The sequence below is a fragment of the Polistes canadensis genome, unplaced genomic scaffold, assembly GCF_001313835.1.
Source record: "Polistes canadensis isolate GaletaPanama2010 unplaced genomic scaffold, ASM131383v1 scaffold_57, whole genome shotgun sequence".
Taxonomy (NCBI): Eukaryota; Metazoa; Arthropoda; class Insecta; order Hymenoptera; family Vespidae; genus Polistes; species Polistes canadensis.
In genome coordinates, this window is record NW_014569604.1 from 221797 (window position 1) to 242101 (window position 20305).

The 20305-nt window shown below is 31.3% G+C and overlaps 3 protein-coding genes across 7 annotated transcripts; 1 reads left to right on the plus strand and 2 right to left on the minus strand.

Moving 5' to 3' along the window:
* LOC106785840 (la-related protein 6) lies at positions 1-2837 on the minus strand. 2 transcript variants are annotated; one of them, XM_014746616.1, is made up of 4 exons: positions 1248-2833; positions 830-1163; positions 423-743; positions 1-344 (listed from the first exon to the last, which is right to left on the minus strand). In XM_014746616.1, exons 1-4 carry the CDS (start codon positions 2022-2024, stop codon positions 184-186), a joined length of 1593 nt encoding a protein of 530 aa, XP_014602102.1. In that variant the 5' UTR covers positions 2025-2833; the 3' UTR covers positions 1-183. The 2 variants fall into 2 exon arrangements, with proteins under 2 accessions (XP_014602102.1, XP_014602101.1); XM_014746615.1 differs by having other exon boundaries at positions 1-743; positions 1248-2837.
* Positions 2838-7697: 4860 nt separating this feature from the next.
* LOC106785821 lies at positions 7698-16568 on the plus strand. Of its 4 annotated transcripts, XM_014746569.1 has the most exons (10): positions 7703-8861; positions 8941-9083; positions 9193-9216; positions 9827-13026; positions 13104-13635; positions 13714-13917; positions 14019-14027; positions 14222-14348; positions 14464-14535; positions 14600-16568. In XM_014746569.1, the coding sequence occupies exons 1-10, from the start codon at positions 8774-8776 to the stop codon at positions 15139-15141; spliced, it is 4941 nt and encodes a 1646-aa protein (XP_014602055.1). In that variant the 5' UTR covers positions 7703-8773; the 3' UTR covers positions 15142-16568. The 4 variants fall into 4 exon arrangements, 3 of the variants coding, with proteins under 3 accessions (XP_014602055.1, XP_014602057.1, XP_014602056.1); XM_014746571.1 differs by lacking the exon at positions 9193-9216; XM_014746570.1 differs by lacking the exon at positions 14019-14027 and having other exon boundaries at positions 7704-8861.
* Positions 15540-18710, minus strand: LOC106785822 (WD repeat-containing protein 13-like). Its single transcript, XM_014746572.1, has 4 exons — positions 18264-18710; positions 17521-18188; positions 17159-17451; positions 15540-17093 (listed from the first exon to the last, which is right to left on the minus strand). The coding sequence occupies exons 1-4, from the start codon at positions 18391-18393 to the stop codon at positions 16847-16849; spliced, it is 1338 nt and encodes a 445-aa protein (XP_014602058.1). The 5' UTR covers positions 18394-18710; the 3' UTR covers positions 15540-16846.
* Positions 18711-20305: the final 1595 nt, after the last annotated feature.

The following is a 20305-nucleotide window of genomic DNA, read 5'->3' on the forward strand; positions in this document are numbered from 1 at the left end:
TTTTCCAATTTTTCTATATCATATCACAAGGGGGAAGATATAACAATGTTAAGATGTATTATTTTAAAGGTAGTTTATAATTTGTTTTTTCTATAATAATAATAATAATAATAATCCTGTTTAAGGAGGATTAGAGATCATTATTTAACACGGAAAAAGTCATGGCGCATACAGGATAAAGTTTTAACATGCTGGTTCCATAGTAGGTGTGATAGGATTCATTCTAGGTGGTCGGCCAAAGCCACGCGTTCCGTCAGGACCGGAAGGCATCCTTGTTACATTTTCAGGTAAATGTGTCATGATTAATCCATTGTTATTTCTTGATCGGCAAAAGTTATTTTGCTCTGGAATCGAAGAACATAAAGATAGTCTTCTGACTCCTGGATCGTAACCCGAATCTCGACTACAAGAGGATAACCTACGGAAAAATGGGCCACAGTCTACTGAACCTCGGCGACTAGGATTGTAACAAGTACCGTTACAGTCGGTACTAGAAGTTGAACCACCGGAGCAACATGAAAAACGTCGGTTTTGTTGATAATAATAACCGGGAGGGTAAACTATAGGACAACAGCCAGTTTCAGAACCGGAGGAACAGGAAGAATATCGTCTGCCGTAGTTGCTAGCATCTGAATTAGAGCCAGAACTTGAAGATAAACGGCGAAGAACGAAACCGTTTTCGGATCCTGATATTGAACAGGATGACAATCTGCGCGATAGCCAAGCATCTGGTGACGGTGGACCTGAATGTGATAAATATTTATATTATAATTTATGAAGGTATTGTGTTTGATCGTTGATAATGTTTAATTAATCAATAATAATTTACCTTGAAAGGGATGACCAGGGTGGCCAGGATAAACGTGATATATAGGATATCCATGAACAGCTCTTCTGTATTTTGCTTTTCCATCTTCAGCCTCGGATCCACTTGCGCAACTCGATGAATTATAACTATCTTCTTTAGTCAATTTCGTAACGATTGTCTTCTTCGTCGGTTGCTGTTTTCTTTTCTTATCGGATAACTGTTGTAATTCGAATATTTTCGCATCGCCTAAATTCATTTCTAAAGCTAGCCTGGCTGAAGCCGAGTCGGTAAATTCAATCATGGCACATTCCTCAGTTGGCTTCAGTTCTTGTCGTTTAGAGATTGCCTGTCGGACCTAAATTAAAATCGAATTTTTTCTTTTTATAACTTATTTCAATTAAATTTACTTTTATTTTTCGATTGAAAATAACTATGATACCTCGGCAGGTGCAGGATGTCCAGGCTTGAGTACTCTGATAAGTGCAATTTCACCACATGGTTTAAAGATTTCGGCTACCGATTCGACCGATAGTCTTTCTACGGGAAGCCTAGCAGCTAAAATCGTTCTAGATGGTGTTGTTTGATCGAAAGCTGGCAAAGGATTAATCCTACGTAATTTAGTACCCTGAGAATTAACTTGCAATTTGGAGGACTTAGCTAAAGCAGCACCGACGACCCTCCAATCCTTGGTTAGATGTTTGACTCTTTTAAAACTCGAGACGAGTTTTAACGATACGTAACCCTCTTTATTTCTCTTCACGTGTTTCAGAAGAAAAGCATCCTTTACTATACTTTCATCGGCAAAATAAGATTCTACCTGAACGCAGATTTTCTCGCTTAACTCGTCGTTAGGTAAAACAAAATCATCTGGCTGATCTTGTACAATAGATTCTTTATTATTATTCGATGTTAACACTTTTTGTTTGTCCAATTCTTTCTGCGTAACGTCGTCCAAAGAATCTACGCCAGAATCTTGTTCAACATTCTGTTGTTTCATGATAGCATCAGTCGATGATTTTCCTTCGCTATCCGAAGTCATACTATCAGATTGATCAGCTTCTTCATCCTTAGAACCTCTTCTATCGAAAGACAAACTAATATCGCTGTCGACGGAAGAAATACTGTCCCTTGTATCAGACTTTTTCATCGGCGGTGGCGAAAACGTCAAATTACCGACCTTATCTCTAGATTCTTGTTGAACTTCTAGCTCATCCATCTTTCCAAATTAATAAAACCCAGAGTTGAAATATTTGTTAGTATTATTTAAGACTTCACCGAGCCCCGAATGATTTCTTTCCATCGAATTATCCAAGGAGAAGGGAGCCCGTTTAAGAAGACGGATCAAATTCTACGACGTTGGTTTGGCTTTTCTTTCTTTTAACTAACATTTATTCTCCATTTAACTTAAACGTTTAACAACATTATTCCTTAGATATCGTTGCAGAGATCGTAATTGATTAAATTCTTTTAATAACGATCATTGACAAATGTCACTTGGTGTATTATACGACCCGACAACAAAATAAAGATACAAGTAAAAGAAGAAACGTCGATGGTTTCTTAAAAGAATCTGTGATCTTACGCGAGCAGTAGCGCGAATTTAAAGGGAGGACACCATGGGGAGTACAACAAGGACAAAATATGAAGGGGCATGGATGGATGGATGGATGGATGGATAGATGGATGGATAGATGGATGGAAATTAAGGGAAAAAGAACGAGGAACGATTTTTCCCCCTCCTCGTTCGCAGGTGAATGCGTGCGTGCGTGTGTGTGTTCGGTTTGAAAATACAGGGAGGGAGGAAAAGTAAGGGGAATGTTGCGCGATCCGTGACAGTTCGAGCGACAGTGGCCTTCCATAAGATATTTCCACTTGTTTAAATACTTTCGCCCGTTCCCGCGCATGCTCGCATGCACTCAAATGTGGCAATCCTCCACCTCGTCGTCGTCGTACGTCGACAAGATGGTCAAGCTACCCTGAGGTCATGACCTTCCTAAATGACAACGAAAAACGGAAGACTTGGCTACTGTCGAGGGCGTCTAATCGGACCTCGATTAGACATACACATGGATACATTTATATCCTATGTGTTTACGCATTTATTTAAAATCATTTAATCGAATACTTTTATCATGTTCTAAAAAGAAAATCTCAAGAAATGATTTTTCTTGAGATAAGATAAGAATAAAAACGTAGTATGATTCGTATAAATACAAACTTGTAATATTAATTGCATAAGAATTCATTTTGCATTAATCAATCAATGGGTACACAGGAGCGGAATAAGGAATTTTATTTAAAATTACAAAATAGTTTTGGGTATCTTAAAAGTATGTTTTATTAATCTATTAAATAAATGTTTAATATATCCGAGTATGTAATATTAGTGATCATATATAAAAATATATATTTATACTTAAAAGAAAAGAAATAAGGAAAATGAAGAATTGTTGGTTGAAGTACCTAGTTATAATATTAAAAATAAAATATGTGTACAATATAAATGTATAAAAATGATTAAATGGCATAACAGTGGGAATAAATATTTCTAATCATCGAGTCTAGACTCGATTTTCGTATCTTGCGGAAGCAAGAGGAAAGAGAACACGACAGCAGGAAGGAAAGATGTTTTTATGGTGGTGGTGAACCTTGATAACCTCGAAGAGGCCCCCCGGGCTTATTCACAAACACTTCGCGCATTGCATTCGGACACTACCAGCATAATAATAAATAGGTCAAGTGCGGCCGGTACGGTGTGTATGCCCATACGAGTTGTGAGAAAGGACAGAAAGATCCATAAGATTCATCGTACTTTTATCGAAAGGGTTCTTTCTATGGGTTCTTTCCTTCTCCTCTTTCTTTTATTTTACATTCTTCCATACTCATTCGTATAACTTTCCATACTTATATTTTATAAATATAATACATATAACTTTTGTATTTATATATTTTGATTTTATATAAAAAAAAAATCTATAGAGTTACGTAAATAAGTTGAAGAGTTAAAACGAAAGTAGTACAAGAGTTTAATTGTTACCGGAATTGTAATTAAATACGTCTACCTGTAATATAATTATAACTCTAATTAATATAATAACGTATGGAATTTGTTTTAATTTCATTTCCATTCTGATTGTAATTGATATAATAATACAGAGAGTATTTATTTAAAATAGTAATTATAAAAGTTTGTATAAAAATACTGATCCAATTAGAGGTAATCTATATTATATAAAAACACATTATAATAATTAATAATTAAATTAAAACAAGTTTTCTTTATCGGACACCATATATTAACCTATTCGTAATTACATGTTCTTGTAACGCACGTCTTATTAAATAACTCTGTATTTAATATCATAATCTCTATAACGAGAAGCCTATATAACGAAGCCCATAAAATGTCTTTACCTTTTTTTTCTAACTTATTCCTATTTATGTTTCATGTTTGTAATCGATAAGTCATATTCTTAGTTCATAAATCATATCTTTGGAAACTAATAAAATTAAACAGAGTCACGTCGTTCGTAATACCCGTTCTTCGTTAAAATCATTTTAATAAGTTAAAAGAATGTTTCATATATATATATATATCTACTGGTAAAAGAGAAGAACAATGTATAAGAAAAATTGGCTTTAACGTTTACGTAAAAGCATTTGACTCATCGATATTGTATTCTTCCCTCCCTCTTATATATGGCTTCTCGTGTATTACGCAACAGTTGTTCCGAAGTTGATCGAAGCTCTCTAAAATGTGAATATCTCTTTGTTCGTTTACAACTTATTCATCATTTTGATTAAATTATCGCGAAAATTTGCATCGTTTTGTCATCGTATAAAACTCTTAACAAAATAATCAAAACATTTATCGCAAAAGTATACGTACATGCTATTCTCACTGTAAATTTTTAATAATTGGTAATTGACTTGTAACGCAAATCTTCAAAATTCTTCAACACCCACGAGAAACATTTTTTAGAATCATTAAAATTTCAATTTTATTATTAATTTTGTCAATTATATTAATCTACTTTCAAAATTATCCGACAAATATATACGAGGATGGGTTGAAAAGCCTTAACGAACTAAAACTTGTATTATTTCTTTAAGATAAAAATAAGCTTGACCGAAAAAAGTGGTTTCTGTGTTAAGCTCAAGACTTTTCAACACTCACCCACATACAATATATTATAATTAAATAAACGTCAGAAATAAAATCGCATTTTGTTAATGCTATATTTATTATTTAATTGATATTTTATTATATAACACACAAATCAAAATTAATCAAAATGAAATATATAAACCCAAAAATGGTATTTCAAATTGATTAGAAATTCTCGGAAGTAAGATTAAGTATTTACGAATAATTTATTTTGTTCTCCTCTCGTAGGAATGTCCTTGTGCGGATCTTTTCTTATTCCTTTTTATTCAACAAGGCCTGCATTTATAGTAGACAAGTGCACGAGTTGAATCGTTGAAGGAGAGTCCATGAAGATGACCTCGCACTTCACCAGCTCGCATCATTGACTACGCAACCTCCTCTGTCTCGTCGTAATATAATACAATATCCGCCAATACAAGTATACCTATAGAAATAGACGCAGTCTCGTTGTTAAGTGATCAAAGTCGTTGACCATCTCTACTGTGACTAGTTCGATAAAAAATCTTCGATCTCGAGGTTGCGCATCTATTTAACAACATTTCTTCTTAATCACAAAATCAAACTTTCTGTATTCCTAATGAAATATTCATTCCATCAATTAATTCATTTGATGCAACGTATGATATCATACCTTGTCATTCAAATTTTTCAATTTTCTTTCGAATGACTGTTTATATATACAATTTACTAAATCACGATTATAATAGTATTTTCGTATCCAATCTCAACTACGTTATTATTCAAATATTAATTATCGCATTTAATAGTATTTATTTAAATTTGCCTATTATCAATATTTTAACTATTTTTAATATTTCAATCATTAATATAGCCATCATACATTAATTGGGTCAGCAATGCGTTCAATTCCAAAAGCTTTTTGCAAATTTTATAAATATAGTATAATATAATGATTAGTGGTGTTAATATAATTTATCATACTTTTGTTTTTACGTTTTAATTGACTATTAAAAGATATGTGTAAACTTTGTAGATGTAGTATAGATGTTGATAAACGATAGTAAAGACTACGTAATATGTTACGGATTCTTTCTCTCTCTCTTTCTCTCTTTCTTTCTTTTTCTTTTATTGTTAATACATACGAGGTTCTCGGAGGGCGGCAATTCCCTGCGGCGATTTTCACTACTTCAGGACACAGTCTCTTATTCTCTTTGACGGAGATAGGAGTTACGATCGAAACTAGGTCAGGGCAGCCTACTAAATGACCGAATCAATTTTATTATTAAACTTATCAAATATGGTTCATATCTCTGTACTAATTTATTTCGAAGACTGTGAAAACGTATATTTTTTAATGCGTTCACGTTTATTCATACTTATTCTTATTTATTCGGATTATTAACTAACAGTAATATTTACTACTAATCTTCTTTCTTATTTTGTTCGTTTTATTCGGTTAAAACAATTAATTCGTAACTTTATTTGGGTATCATTCAAAACATATTTTTTATACGTATATTGTGTACATTAAATATTTGTAATTTTTTTGTTTTCCAATTAGCAATATTTAAATTTATTTTAGAATATAAATAATGTATTGTTTTATTTAAAAAAAAAATTACTTTAAGACTTGCGCATATGCCCATTAATAGAGAACCACTGAAGCTTCGTGAGTCAAGCTAAGTCAGGTACAGAATAAGGCCCTGGGGTGATTCGCCTGGATGACCATGACCATATTACCGGGCAGAGGCCTCCAATACCATCAAACGTCTTTAATTCTACCAATTATCTTTGAAACGATTAGTGCTATTTACTCGTAACGTTTATTACAACTGACTGAGTTTACTTTTTCAAAAAGTCTTAAAAATAAGAAATTGAGAACTGTAAAATAACAATAATTATAAATGCATTATTAATGTATACGCATATTATATGGGTAAACGAGATACTTTTATATTCGTCAAAATATTATTTCTAAATGTCAACAAGTTGTAATAAATAATTACATTAGAATGTTCATGAGTGTATATGCTAGAAGTTGATATAAAATTACTAATATCTTATTGATAAATCTGATTAATTCGAAATGTAAATATCTAATTATATGTTATATGAATTTGAATAATGCGCATACGTTTTATATATTTCAAATTACCGTAAGCCTTCTAATTGGTCCTAATAATCTTACAAATATTTATATATTATCTTAGTCTCTTCTTATAATATAATTTAACAGCTATAAAAATATAACTATTTTAACAAACATGAGTATAAATTTATAGATATATAATACTTTATCTATTAATATCCATGCAACCGCTTCAACATAAAGAAAAATTAAAAACATTAGCAGCTTTCTAAGTTACCGACGGTTGTATGTGCCGGTAAGTTACCGACTATCGTAGTTGCCGATAAATTACCGACTGTCGTAGTTGCCGATAAGTTACCGATAATAATTAATACTTTAATATTCCAAAAGATGGCGTGCAAAACGCTAATTTTGATTTTTGCGCCATTAATCTTCTTTCTCCCTCGGATCACTTTTTTTTATCAGTAGTTAATAATCTATTAAAGTTTATTTAATCGCATAACTGCTATATAAATATAAGCAACACAATCAAGTAAATATATAAATCATTTTTATTAATTTTTCAAGGTAAGACAATAAATTAACATAGGTTGCATTTTTTTTAAATACATATCATTCCAATAGGAATTACGACATTATACACAACATACAAGAATTAATTATCACATGACATGCAGGTCCGTACTCTTAAATTCTGATCACAATGCAAATAAGTACGAACAGAGATATTAAATGTTCCAACAATAAAACAAATTATTTTCTATTCATCCAAAAAAAAAAAGACATTAAGTATGCTTTATGTAAAAAAGAAAAACCAATAACGAGAATTTGTTTGTGTGCACATAATATTATCTTACAGATAAAGAAAGTTTTATAATTGAAAAATAAAGTGGAGATTGTGGAAAGAAATTCGGTGAAAATAAAGTAAATAAAATAAAAAAAAAAAAAGAAAAGAGACAGAAGAAGACAGATGGAGAGAGTGTTCACTCGTGTGTATCATATATAATTAGTGTTACATGATGCATTTACCTAGCGTGCACGCACAAGGTAGTATAGTGTCAAGGGTCAGTCAAAGAGAGATACGAGTAAGAAATAGTATCAAGGGAGGAAGAATGAGAGACAGTGCTGTTAAAGATAGAAAAAGATAAAGAGAGATAGTGAAAAAAGAGATAAAAAGAGAGAGAGAAAGAAAGAGAAAGGAAAAGAGATAGAGATAGAGATAGAGATAGAAAAAGAAGGAGGGAGTGGATAGTGGGGCGGAAATTGAAGTGGGTTTTATAAGTGCGGTGATTTCATACGCCTACCTTTCCAAGTAACCCATTTTATCTCTGTCTCGCTCTACCATCTCGGCTTTCAGTGTCTTTCGTTTAGTGGTATCCGCTTAGCGGATAGATGTCATATCCATGAGCCAGGTTGCCTTCTTGAAAGGTGCATGTCTACATTCCATGTGTCGACACGCTGCATTTCCGCGGCTAAAATCGCAAGCGCATACGGCAATAGATCGTACTATACGTTAAGGGAAACTCGTTTACAGCGCAGGTACTACACGGATACGACGATTTTAGAATCGGTCTCTAAAACTAGAGGAAGAAGAAGAAGAAGAAGAAGAGGAGAACGTGATTATGTGTGTCATGAAATTGGAACGCAGTAGCTTCTAAAAGCTTTATTCTCGATTAAATGGACGTAGATGTAGAATGTTCAATATGACGTAGCTCATTTAAAACATATTAAAAAGCCTCGGTGCGCAATGCGACATTTACGTAAAATATATTGGCTATTTTGGGTGGGTCTACCAACACTCACAGCATATCCTCTATCAACGCCGTATTTAACAGGTGAAATTAATTACATTTGAAAGTTTAAACGAATTTAATTCGAATGTTTAATGATCATTCTTTCTCATTACTTTGACAGATTCGCACAACGATCAAGAATCATTACAATGGGAACGTTATTGGATAAGATATTTAGTTACTCTTTTGAGCTTAGCCATTGCTGCTTTTGCTATCATTGGATGTTTATGCTGCAGGAGACCTCGGCGTACTATTGGATTTCAGGTAATGTTTATTCTTATTCGTCTTATTATTCTATACCTGTTGAAAATGTTAAGAAAATTTCTCTTCGATATAGTCTTAACATCACTTTTTGAATCTGTTTTTCTTATAGGACAAAACAGGAAAATGTAAACAGGTAATTTTACAAAATGCAGGTTTCTCATATAATAGTTTGTGTATGTCTGTTAGAAGCTATTCTTATAGGTCTTCTTATGAACTGCTTTGGACTGTATTACTAAGAAATCAAATTATCATTTAGAAGAAAATAATATTCCATAAGCAATATGTTATGTTTGCAATGCGCTTGTGTTTATTAATAAACACAATGTAAATCTAAATTCATTTAATTATTGTTATTATGATTTACATGTATTTAGTAAATGCCTAGGATAGCTAACTATACTTTTGGCAGTATTTAGGAATTATCAAGCTGTATTTATACCTAAAATAATGTTATTGTATTGATACTATGCTGAATTATTTTTATAGAATGCATACGTAGGAGAGATGATTTGCTTATCAATGCATTTAAATTCTTTTCCGTATTCGATCATTGTATATGTTTCAAATCATAACATAATACGAGTTAGAATTCATTAGAAAATATCAAATCAATCATTGAATCAGTCATATGCATAATAATTTACATTTCATATGCCTATATAGCACAATATCTACTTATTATGATATTCAATAAAGTTTTATAAATAAAAAATAATAACAAAAGTGTAACATTTTTATTTCAGGAATTCAAGAATGGAAGCAGCACAAGCCCAGAGTTACCATTTGAACAATCAGTAGAAGGTTTAGCCATAGATGTTCCACGCATGATAGCATTGACTGACAGAGTACAATTTGAACCTCTACCAGTGGACCGAATTATATCAGGACCAAAGGTTCCCTCCCCAACAAAACCATCTTCCATTTCACATTTATCTTTTACGGGAGAATATAATGAAGATAATGCTATGTTACAAAAGCCTTGTAAGGAATGGTTCGAAGCCGAAGATCTTTATGTACCTAGAGAAAAATTAAAATACTTAAGAGAACTAGGACGTGGCTGGTTTGGCAAAGTTGTAGAAGGTCGAGCAGATTTAGATCAATCAAAAGGAGCACTGAAAAATGGTGGGGTTGTTGTAAGAATTTTGGCAGAAGAAGCTACGATGAAAGAGAAAGCTTGGTTCCTAGGAGAGGCTACACCTTATCTTAAATTACACCATCAAAATGTTTTAGCATTACTTGGTTTTTGCTTAGAAACTGATCCATATTTATTACTCTTTGAGTCTTGTCCTGCCGGTGATCTTAAAGGGTTTTTATTATCAAATCATGATAACAAATCTCAAGAAGCATTATTAAAAGAAAATGTTCCCACTAGAATGGCACTGGAAATAGCTGCTGGTTTACAACATATGCATAATCATGGTTTTGCGCATACCGATTTATCGGCAAGAAATTGTTTGGTTGCTCCAGATCTATCTGCAAAATTAGGAGATTATGGAACTGGTGTTGAAAAATATCCTGAAGATTATTACATAGTTGGAGATCGTGCTTTGCCTATTAGGTGGTCCGCACCTGAGAGTTTAGACTGTACTGATACTACTATTGAAACTCGTCAAATTACATTACAAGCAAATATATGGAATTATGCTGTACTCTTGTGGGAAATTATTAACTGGGGTAACAGACCTTATGATAATATGTGCGACGAGGAAGTTATACAAATGCTTTTATCTCTTAAAACTGATTTTTCACTAAACAATGTGCAGCCATTGCATAACTGTCCTGAAAATAGTCCTTCCAATATATTACACGTAATACGCACATGTCTAAATACAGATGCAAAAAAGAGGCCTTCTTTAAATGACATAAGACAAAACTTACTTACCGAGCATATAGAACAAGAAGATTTTGAGCAATGGGAAAATTTACAAACGAGTACATCAATCAATCATACACGAAGTGCTAGTTTACAAAATCTTCGTGGCAGTATTGATTCTGATCATTGGACAAATGTAATCAATGAGAAACCATTAGAAACATTACAATCTTCTTTCCGACTTGGACCAGATGAACCGGTTAAAAATGTTATGAAAATGGAAAATTTATTTAATACGACACAAGAATCAGGATCTGAAACTGAAGAAGAAAGTTGGAGGGGAAGAATCGAACGAGGGGTTTATACAGAAAAAGTTAAGCAAAAATCTAAATCAGTAACTGATCTTATGGTACTCGTACATATTGATCCTGAATCAGATGGAGAATTATCTATGGGCACGCAAATGACAGAGAAAACTCTTAAGAAAAGATTATCCACCACTGGCAGTGATAGTGATCTAACACGTACCATGGTTGTGGATGAATTTGATGAAGCATTAAGAAAATTAAGAAATCCTATACAAAGTGATGTTTCTAATAAAACTAAATCAATAAACAATTCAGAAAAGCCAAAACTTTTGACGTTAACTGTGGATCAGGAACAAACACCGATCCTAAGGTTATCTTTGGATTCTAAAGAAGATTCTATTGTTAATAATAATCCTTCTGTTTTAAATACAAGTGCAGACAGTGTACGTAGCGAAGAACATATATTAAGATTATTATCGAAAGGTGATCCGAATCTTCCTCTTCTTCGTTATGTTCCTGATTGCAAGTCTTCTTGTGAAGTTTTGGAGGATAAAAGTGAAACTCAATCTGATAACACTACCATTAATAATGAAAATAACGAATCTTGCTTTTCTAACAACTTCTCATTTCAAAATCTTGATACTAATCAGAATAATTTGGTAGACGTTCTTCTTTGGAATCATGCGCTTGATTCAGCATTGGAACATAAAATACCAGGATTTTCAGATGAAGGTGAATTTAAGGAATTCATAGAACCCGCCATAAATCAAGAGAATAATGCTACTTTGGAACTTTCTATGTCTACTAATGTTGCAGAAGATAGTGAACAATTTGATAAGGAAAATTCTGTCTACAACCTTAATGATTTATCAAATACTGAAGATATAGGAATCGTTCGTAAAGTTCTGATTAATGAATACGAAGAAAGAAAACATTTATCTACTCCTGATGATGAGCAAAGTTCAGATTCTGGTTTTAGAGACAAAGAATCCTGTGAAGAGGAAGAAAGTATGTGTCCACCTTGTGATCAAACGAGTTCTCATGACACATCTGTTACACATGTGCCTACAACCGAAGATGAACAGCTACAGGTTTTATTAGAACTTGATACTATTTTAGATGCAGAATATTACTCAGTACTTCCTGAATCTGATAATTCTGTAGTAACGAATTACACAAACATTAAAGCAGAATATGACAATTCAAACATAACAGATATAGAAGGTCATAATACCAATAGTATTTTATCCAATGAAATTACTACAAATACATATGTAGAACAAGACGAAAAAATTGGCGTTCAATATTTAAATAAGGATGATCTTATGGAAGACGAAGATATAAAACTCACAAGTAATATACAAAATGGTGATTTTATAGCATCTAGTGATTACTATGACGATACAAATAGTTATATAACAAAAAATTCCAAAGAGAGCAACATTTCTTCCCTTGATACAAATATAAGAAATATGCATGAAGGTACAGAAAATTATATACAAGATGAGAATGAACATGAAAATGGACATGAAAATGGACATGAAAATGGACATGAAAATGAGGAGGAGGATAGCTCTACGATGAGCTTGTGTAGCGACAACTCCTATGTATCTTTTGGTATGGAAGAAGAATTTGTCACGGCAATTAGAAACGAGCTTAGAGAAAAACTTCCACGTGCACAGATGCCTATAGTGGAACCGTCCGAACCTCGTGATGAAGAAATTTCTTCTATATCCAGTGATATTGAAAACAAACGTTGGGACGATGATGAGAATGAAGAATCTCCAGATCGAAGCACTAGCAGTGTAGATATTTCTATCAGGTAAATAGAATATTTTGTTATACTAATTATTAAAAATATAATAAAATTTATACATTTACAATATATTTTCTGTTTAGATATAATCTTTATGGAACACCATTAAGTCCTATTTTAGAAGAACGAGAAAGTACTGCTACTTCCGAGTCTTTATTATCAAATTCAAGAGACGCATCCATTGTATCTAAAGAATCAGTACCATCTGAAGATGTATTGTTAGTTGATACTAGAACAAATAAAATGATATTGTTAGAGGGATCAAGAGAAAAGCAATTACAAGATGATGATCATGATACGACTAATGGAGACATTTCTGAAGAAGAAAATGTTGAATATAGTTCATCATCGATGCACACATTCGATGATAAACCTCATGCTATGATCGCTATTGGAGGAGCACCATTACCAAGTCCTGAAGAAGAAACCAAATGGCAACAATTACCTTCTTCTTTTCCGTTACCTTTACCTTTACCTTTACCTTTACAAGATGATTTAATGTCTACAAGTTTTGCTACAGAACGTGATTGGGATAGTCAAGACGACGATGAAGTAGGAGATGAAGAAGGGGAAGATGAGGACAACAGCTCTAGTTCGGGTGAATTTGTTTGGAAGGTATGTACTTTTTTTCTTATTATGTATCTTAATGTAAAAATTGTATAACTTATGTTAATACGATTTGCATTATTACAGAGATACAGTGAGCCACATGCGGAACAATTACAAATCAGAAGTAGTATGAGCAATGAAAAAATAGGAGTAGAACAGAATGACTCAAAAGAAGAGGTTGATGCGGAAGACGAAGAAGAAGAAGAATTCACACCATCTGCTTGGAATGCAACATTAGCACCGCATAGGTCTGCGTTAAGGTCTCCAGATAAAACATTAAAAAGCGGAGTAAGTAATACACATTATCGAAACTACTAACATAAATAAGCGAAAGCCATAGATAATATTTTACACGAAATATTATTCTTCTTTCTTACATCTGCTGCTAGGACGAATTGGTAGGTGTGTCAATCATTTAAACACAGAACAAAGCATGTCTTTTAATCTCCTTCTCGTGACCCTTTCTCTTGCAGATTTAATTTGAGGTATTTAGCGCATATACTTATTTGCTACACATGCTAGTCTTGTACTAAATATAGACGTAATTTAATAACATTTTTCTACAACTTTACCAATAATATAAATTATTTAGGATCAAAAGAAGAGTGTATGGTTCAAGAAACAACGCTATCATTGTGTATATGAGTATCCAAAAGAAACATTAGCTAATGACATCCAAGGTACAGCTACCACTACATGGGAACCAACTTCGTATACAGGTAAATTTTTATTATATATTAAAAAATAAAATATATCAATGTACATAAAAAAAAATGTCAGTATAAAGATATTCAAATATATTTTGATCTATTGGAACAATGTGTAATTTTACAGATTGGGAGGAACTAATGAATGAACCAAGATTAGATATGTATTCTTTGGATTACGAAGATATAAATCGAGCTGGTATGTATAAAATGAATCACCCAAACGATTTTACTTTTACTTAAGAAAAAACTTTTCTTTACAGGTAATGAAGAATTTTATGTGAGTAGTTCAAATCGTCCATTTCAATTTCCAACCAGCGATAGTAAATATGTTAGTCAATTCTTTCCTGGCGCTTGTTCTACATCGTTAAATGTAGAAGAACAAGAGGAAGTAGACTGTAATCAGGAAGAAGAAAATACTAATAGCCAAACAACAAATGAGCATGAACATTTTAAACAATATCAATTAGGAGAATTAAGGCATACAAGAGATCGCCTAAAATTAAATTTATTAGCAGGAAATAATGCAGTAGATACTACTTTCGTTCCTCTAAAACAAGTATATGAAGATAAGGAAGATCTATCAAGAACTGAAAAAACGCATACATTAGATTTGTTGGAAAATATGAAAGTAACAACGGAAGACCAATGTAATATGTCAAATTTGGTAGATGACAATACTTTACCAAAGGTGCCTCAAGAGGATTTTCAATGTGAAGTGGATAATGATCCAGTTACGTCAAAAATGTATCAAAAAAATGACAATGAAAGGAAAATTGAGTCTGCTAAAAATGTAGCGTTCTAACGCTTGACTGAACCAATTTATGGTGCACAATGATATTTTGAGGAAATCAGTTTAATTGAAGTCCGTCCGAAACAATTCATTGTGGAAGTGCAGTGGTAATTGGTGCCGAGGAGATTGATATTATTGCAATATCGATATTTTATGACTGTATATATATATAAAAATTAGTATTAAAATGTAAATGTAACAAAAGTAATGTACAGTATATGCCGATGGGTTTTTAGATTGATTCGGATATAGGATGCTACAAAGACAAAAACAACAGAATTATATGGTTACAAGTAATCATTACTGTGGCTATAAACTTTGCCAAATGATATAGAAAAACTGAAAGTACTGTAATATTTGAGCGGTGGACAGCTCTTTAGCCTTTCATTCATCGAGCAATTTTGTGCCTATTTTATAAGTACTATTTCTATTTATTTCAGTCTTGACACCACAGGCTTTAAATTTTAATAACAAAAATTATAACATTTCAAAATAATGATGATAGTCAAGAAAGGGCTATTCAGTGCTTATGTACAGTATACATAAATCATTTACATACTTAAAAGCGAGTGTTATATAATGAAATTAACATTTAAATTCAAGATTTTGTGCAATAATGATCATGTGTAGTTAACAGATGGCTAAACATAGTTTGTTATTAGAAAGGAATAATAACATTTTGTTAGAATTTATCAATATATGTAGTTGCATGATTGCATACACATGATGTACAAAGAAAAAAATGTGTTATAATATGTTTATAAGGTGCTCTAGCATAATATCAAATATGTTGCACAATCTAAGATTACTGACTTTATCAACAGTACACTTCGTATTTAGCAACAGATTTGTTTATGCTATGACAAAACTATTATAAGTAACTTTGTAATACACATGTAAATATTTATATATTTAGATGATAGTCTGATAGTTGATTAATTCATATAACATAAATCTTGTATTATTTTTATAATACATGATTTATTATTAATCATATTTAATAATACAAATGATGAAAATGTTAAATATATAATTAATCAACTAATAGACGATAATCTTTACCAACAGTAGCAGCAGCCTAATTAAAATTTCGCTACACACTTTACCCAGTCAATCACGATCAATGCTCATTTATCTATTTACTGTATTACTTTTATGTTTTTCTTGATATTATTAATTATAGATAAAAGCATTTCTTATAAGCATCACAGCATTGCAAAAAGAATTCTACCATGACTTAACGCTTATTTTAGCAACGGCAAAATATTATTTGACAAATCAGTTTATACGAAGCAACGTGATAGTGTTAATCTATGTATTGTTAATAGATCTGTGATGAGAACGAGATATATAGTTGTATTTCGATCAATTTTGTAACGAATCTCTGAAAAGTATTGCATAAAATGTAAATTAATAGTAAACTATTTTAGGTGAAAAACATTTTTAAGGGATCTTGTCGTCCTTCGCTTATTTTCTTTTGTATATATAATTACAATGTTTAAAAATAAATTATCTACTACTCTAAGTTTTTCACTGTTTTTCGGTTTAGTTGTACATTTAATCAATGTACATAAATATTTTTGCGATATATCTATATACATATAACTATTAATACTTATTTAACAAGCAATAAATTGCTCATTCTCCTACCAGTGTTTTATATATTATAATATATTAATAATTAAATACAAAAACCAAAATATTAATTGAATAATGACTACAAATGACGTTGATGATTGCGCCATAAAATAATAAGTCCTTGATGATCCGCAGAGGCGAGAAAAGATTCATCATAATTAAATGAAAGAGCAAGTACAGGTCTTGCGTGACCATGAAGTAGATTTACTCTTGCAGCTTTACCATCCTTTGAAGAATCAAAAAGATGAATTGCACCATCTTCTGAACCAGTTGCTATTAAACAAGCTCCCATTTGAGGACAAAACGTAGACTTTATACAATGAAGTCTGTAAATTATACAATAATTAATATGATAATTTTGACTAAAGAAAAAAGCACTTAAGAATAATACCTGTGTTTAATAGGATATTTTTTCAACAATGTCAAAGAGCCCTGATTATCTGCAACGCAATACAATAATACTGCATTGCAAGCAGTACTTGCCAAAAATACTGGCCATGGTATTTCTTTTGAATGCCAAGAACGCCAAGAGAGTCCTGTTACCATACCACTTAATTTCTGTACTCTTTGCAATTTATAAAGTCTTCCTCTCCTAGGCTCGAATTGTAATGAAGTAATGGTACCTCTGTCGCTTCCAGCCCATATCAATGAACCACCACTTTCTTCACAAGTTAATGATAAAACCTTAAATAAAAATAATTAAAAAATACATAAACATTTAAATAATTCAAGAAAAAGGTTACAATAATATACCTTTTCCCCGAGTTTGCATGAACCACCACGCGTATAGATTCCTGTTGATACATTTAAAATTTGAATGAGCCCGTGTGAATTACCCGTTACTACTAAATTATTATTAGCTGGTATAAACGCACAACAAAAGATTTCTGCATTTTGTGGATCTTTAACCACTCGTAAACACTTAGGTTCTATTTGTACTTTCCAAAGACGAATAGTAGTATCTAATGAAGATGATACTATCAAATCATTACTGATACTCCAATCGAAGGCTGTAACTCCTTTCTGATGACCTTCAAGTACAACTAGTACTTGCGGTGGTGTATTAATAACTTCACATATAGATAGAGTTCCATCTAAAGATGCACAACCTAATCTGGACCTATCGTTATTGGCAAATTTAAGCATTATCACAGCTGCAGTATGTTGATCAAAAACATGATGAACACCAGTAAAAGCAAAATTCTCTGCAGTTGATTTTTTTGGAACGAAATGGGATTTTGGTAGATTATCTGACGTTTCCTCTTGTAAAGTATTATTTGCAATATTAGTTTGTTCAATATTCTCTCCGTATCGTTTGTTTAATAAATCTAAACGTAATTTTAAATATTGTGTACGAATATCGTGTTCTTTAAATGGTTTTTCTCTCAATAACTGATTTCTTCTACGAATATAAAGCATACCTATAATTTATAAAAAAAGAAACATTATGATACGTTAACTTAAATTATCTATTCAAAATAATAGATAATACCCACCTAATGTTGGTAATTTACTTGCACGTTGTGCATTGTATTTGGCATCTAGGGCAAGCACTTGTTGATGCCACGTACTATACATTTTGTTTGTTGGAATAAAATGTTTATAAACTGCTTGTATTTCAGTCATCAGAACATATTAACGTGGAAGACTAATGTGTAATAATGACGTTTCCTAATGACATTTGATTACGCACTTACTCAATCAAAAATTTCGCCATTGAGGTTATATATTATGCCATTGATTTATATTTGTATTCAACTTTCTTAAAATTATAAGTCAAACGTAAACATTTATTAAAGGCCATAAGAACGACTTTAGAAACAACTTTTCTAAGAATTATTAATTACAAACAATACTAAACTTTTAAATCTAATCAAATGTTTTGACATATTGGAATGTTTACCATTTGTTTTCGACCATCTTCAATTACCTGCATACAGGTAATTATAGCAATGGCGGACTTTATCAAAAAATTGCAAATATTCTTTTTATAATTTATTTTATAATATAAATTATTGTTATATATAAAATGAATCATAAAATGATTAGTTTTTAATCGTTCGATTTAATTCACTATAATAATTATCAATANTTAATTGTTTAAAGAATTGCATGATAATTACAGAATCCAGTACTTTGTTGCCAATTGAATTGGGTAATGTATGTGAAATATATATATATATATATTTCACATACATTACCCAATTCAATTGGCAACAAAGTACTGGATTCTGTAATTATCATGCAATTCTTTAAACAATTAAAAAAAAAACCATGTAAAAAAATAATTTATAATTATTATACGTGTAGTAAATATGTAATAACATACATAACTAATTTATTATCAAGTTTAAAATGAAGACATTTCGATGATCCTAACATTAAACGATCCCCCATTTGTTTGTATAATTAATTTTAGAAAATTATAAAACAAAAGGAAAGAAAAAAAAAGAAAATATTTATGTGTATATATTAATAAGATTGACTCTAAAAAAGAAAATTGAAACATTTGTTTGGGGATCTTATAAAAGAGACAAACATTATAGACAATATATTGCAACAGTCCGTTATAGCTTTTATTCTTGACTGCTGCGAAACATGGTCATTTATATTATATCCTTTTAATTGCATTATCGAATAATAACAGGAATAATAGTTTACACAAAGGTGTACTGTTTCAATTACTATTATTTAAAGGATAAATATATTAATATGCTCACAGAATTTTACAAGTTCTCGATTAGTGAGGCTATTAATAATCCGATGCCTTTATGGGTGTGTTCCTTAATATATTTATAAATCGTAAAGAATGCACAAAATACTACGTCGTACTTAGTACTGATAAAATTATAAAGTTCAAAATGTCTTCCAAGCACAGCAGGTACTTGAATTACAAGATTTCTTTAATACATTTATTCTTATATATTCATATTTATACACAGTAGTAGCTATTATTATTATTTGTAATAATTATATAATAGTTAGCAATAGTGGCGTAATGCATTTTGCATTCTCGATCGATCGGTTAATATTTGACAAAAATACAAAAATTATGAATTGTATAATAATTATTACGAGAACAAACGTGCTTACTCTGAAGTTTATCCTTCTTTTATTTATTTATTTATTTATTATTTATTTATTTATTTTTTTTTTTAATGTTTTTTGTTCTTTTATTTTTTTTTATATATATGTTTAATCGCTTTTAATGGTTTCTTTTTCTTCTTTTCATCTCTTCCATAACAATATTCCATCTTCTTTCTTTTTTTCTTCTTATTTTTTTTCATTATACATCACATTTATTGTATTTCATCCTAAGTTCATCGTGTGTACAGTAAAGAAAAAAAAAAAAAATATAGAGAAAAAAAGGCAAAATATGTTCGAAATAACTAAAGCCTATACTAGATTGTAAGATAAAACAAGAACATAAACATTTTTTTTCCGCATTTTCTTCGCAACTGCAAATGCTCTTCTTCTCTGTGTGTCTCTTTGTTTTATTCGTTGAATAATATACAACGAACAACGAACACGTTATAAT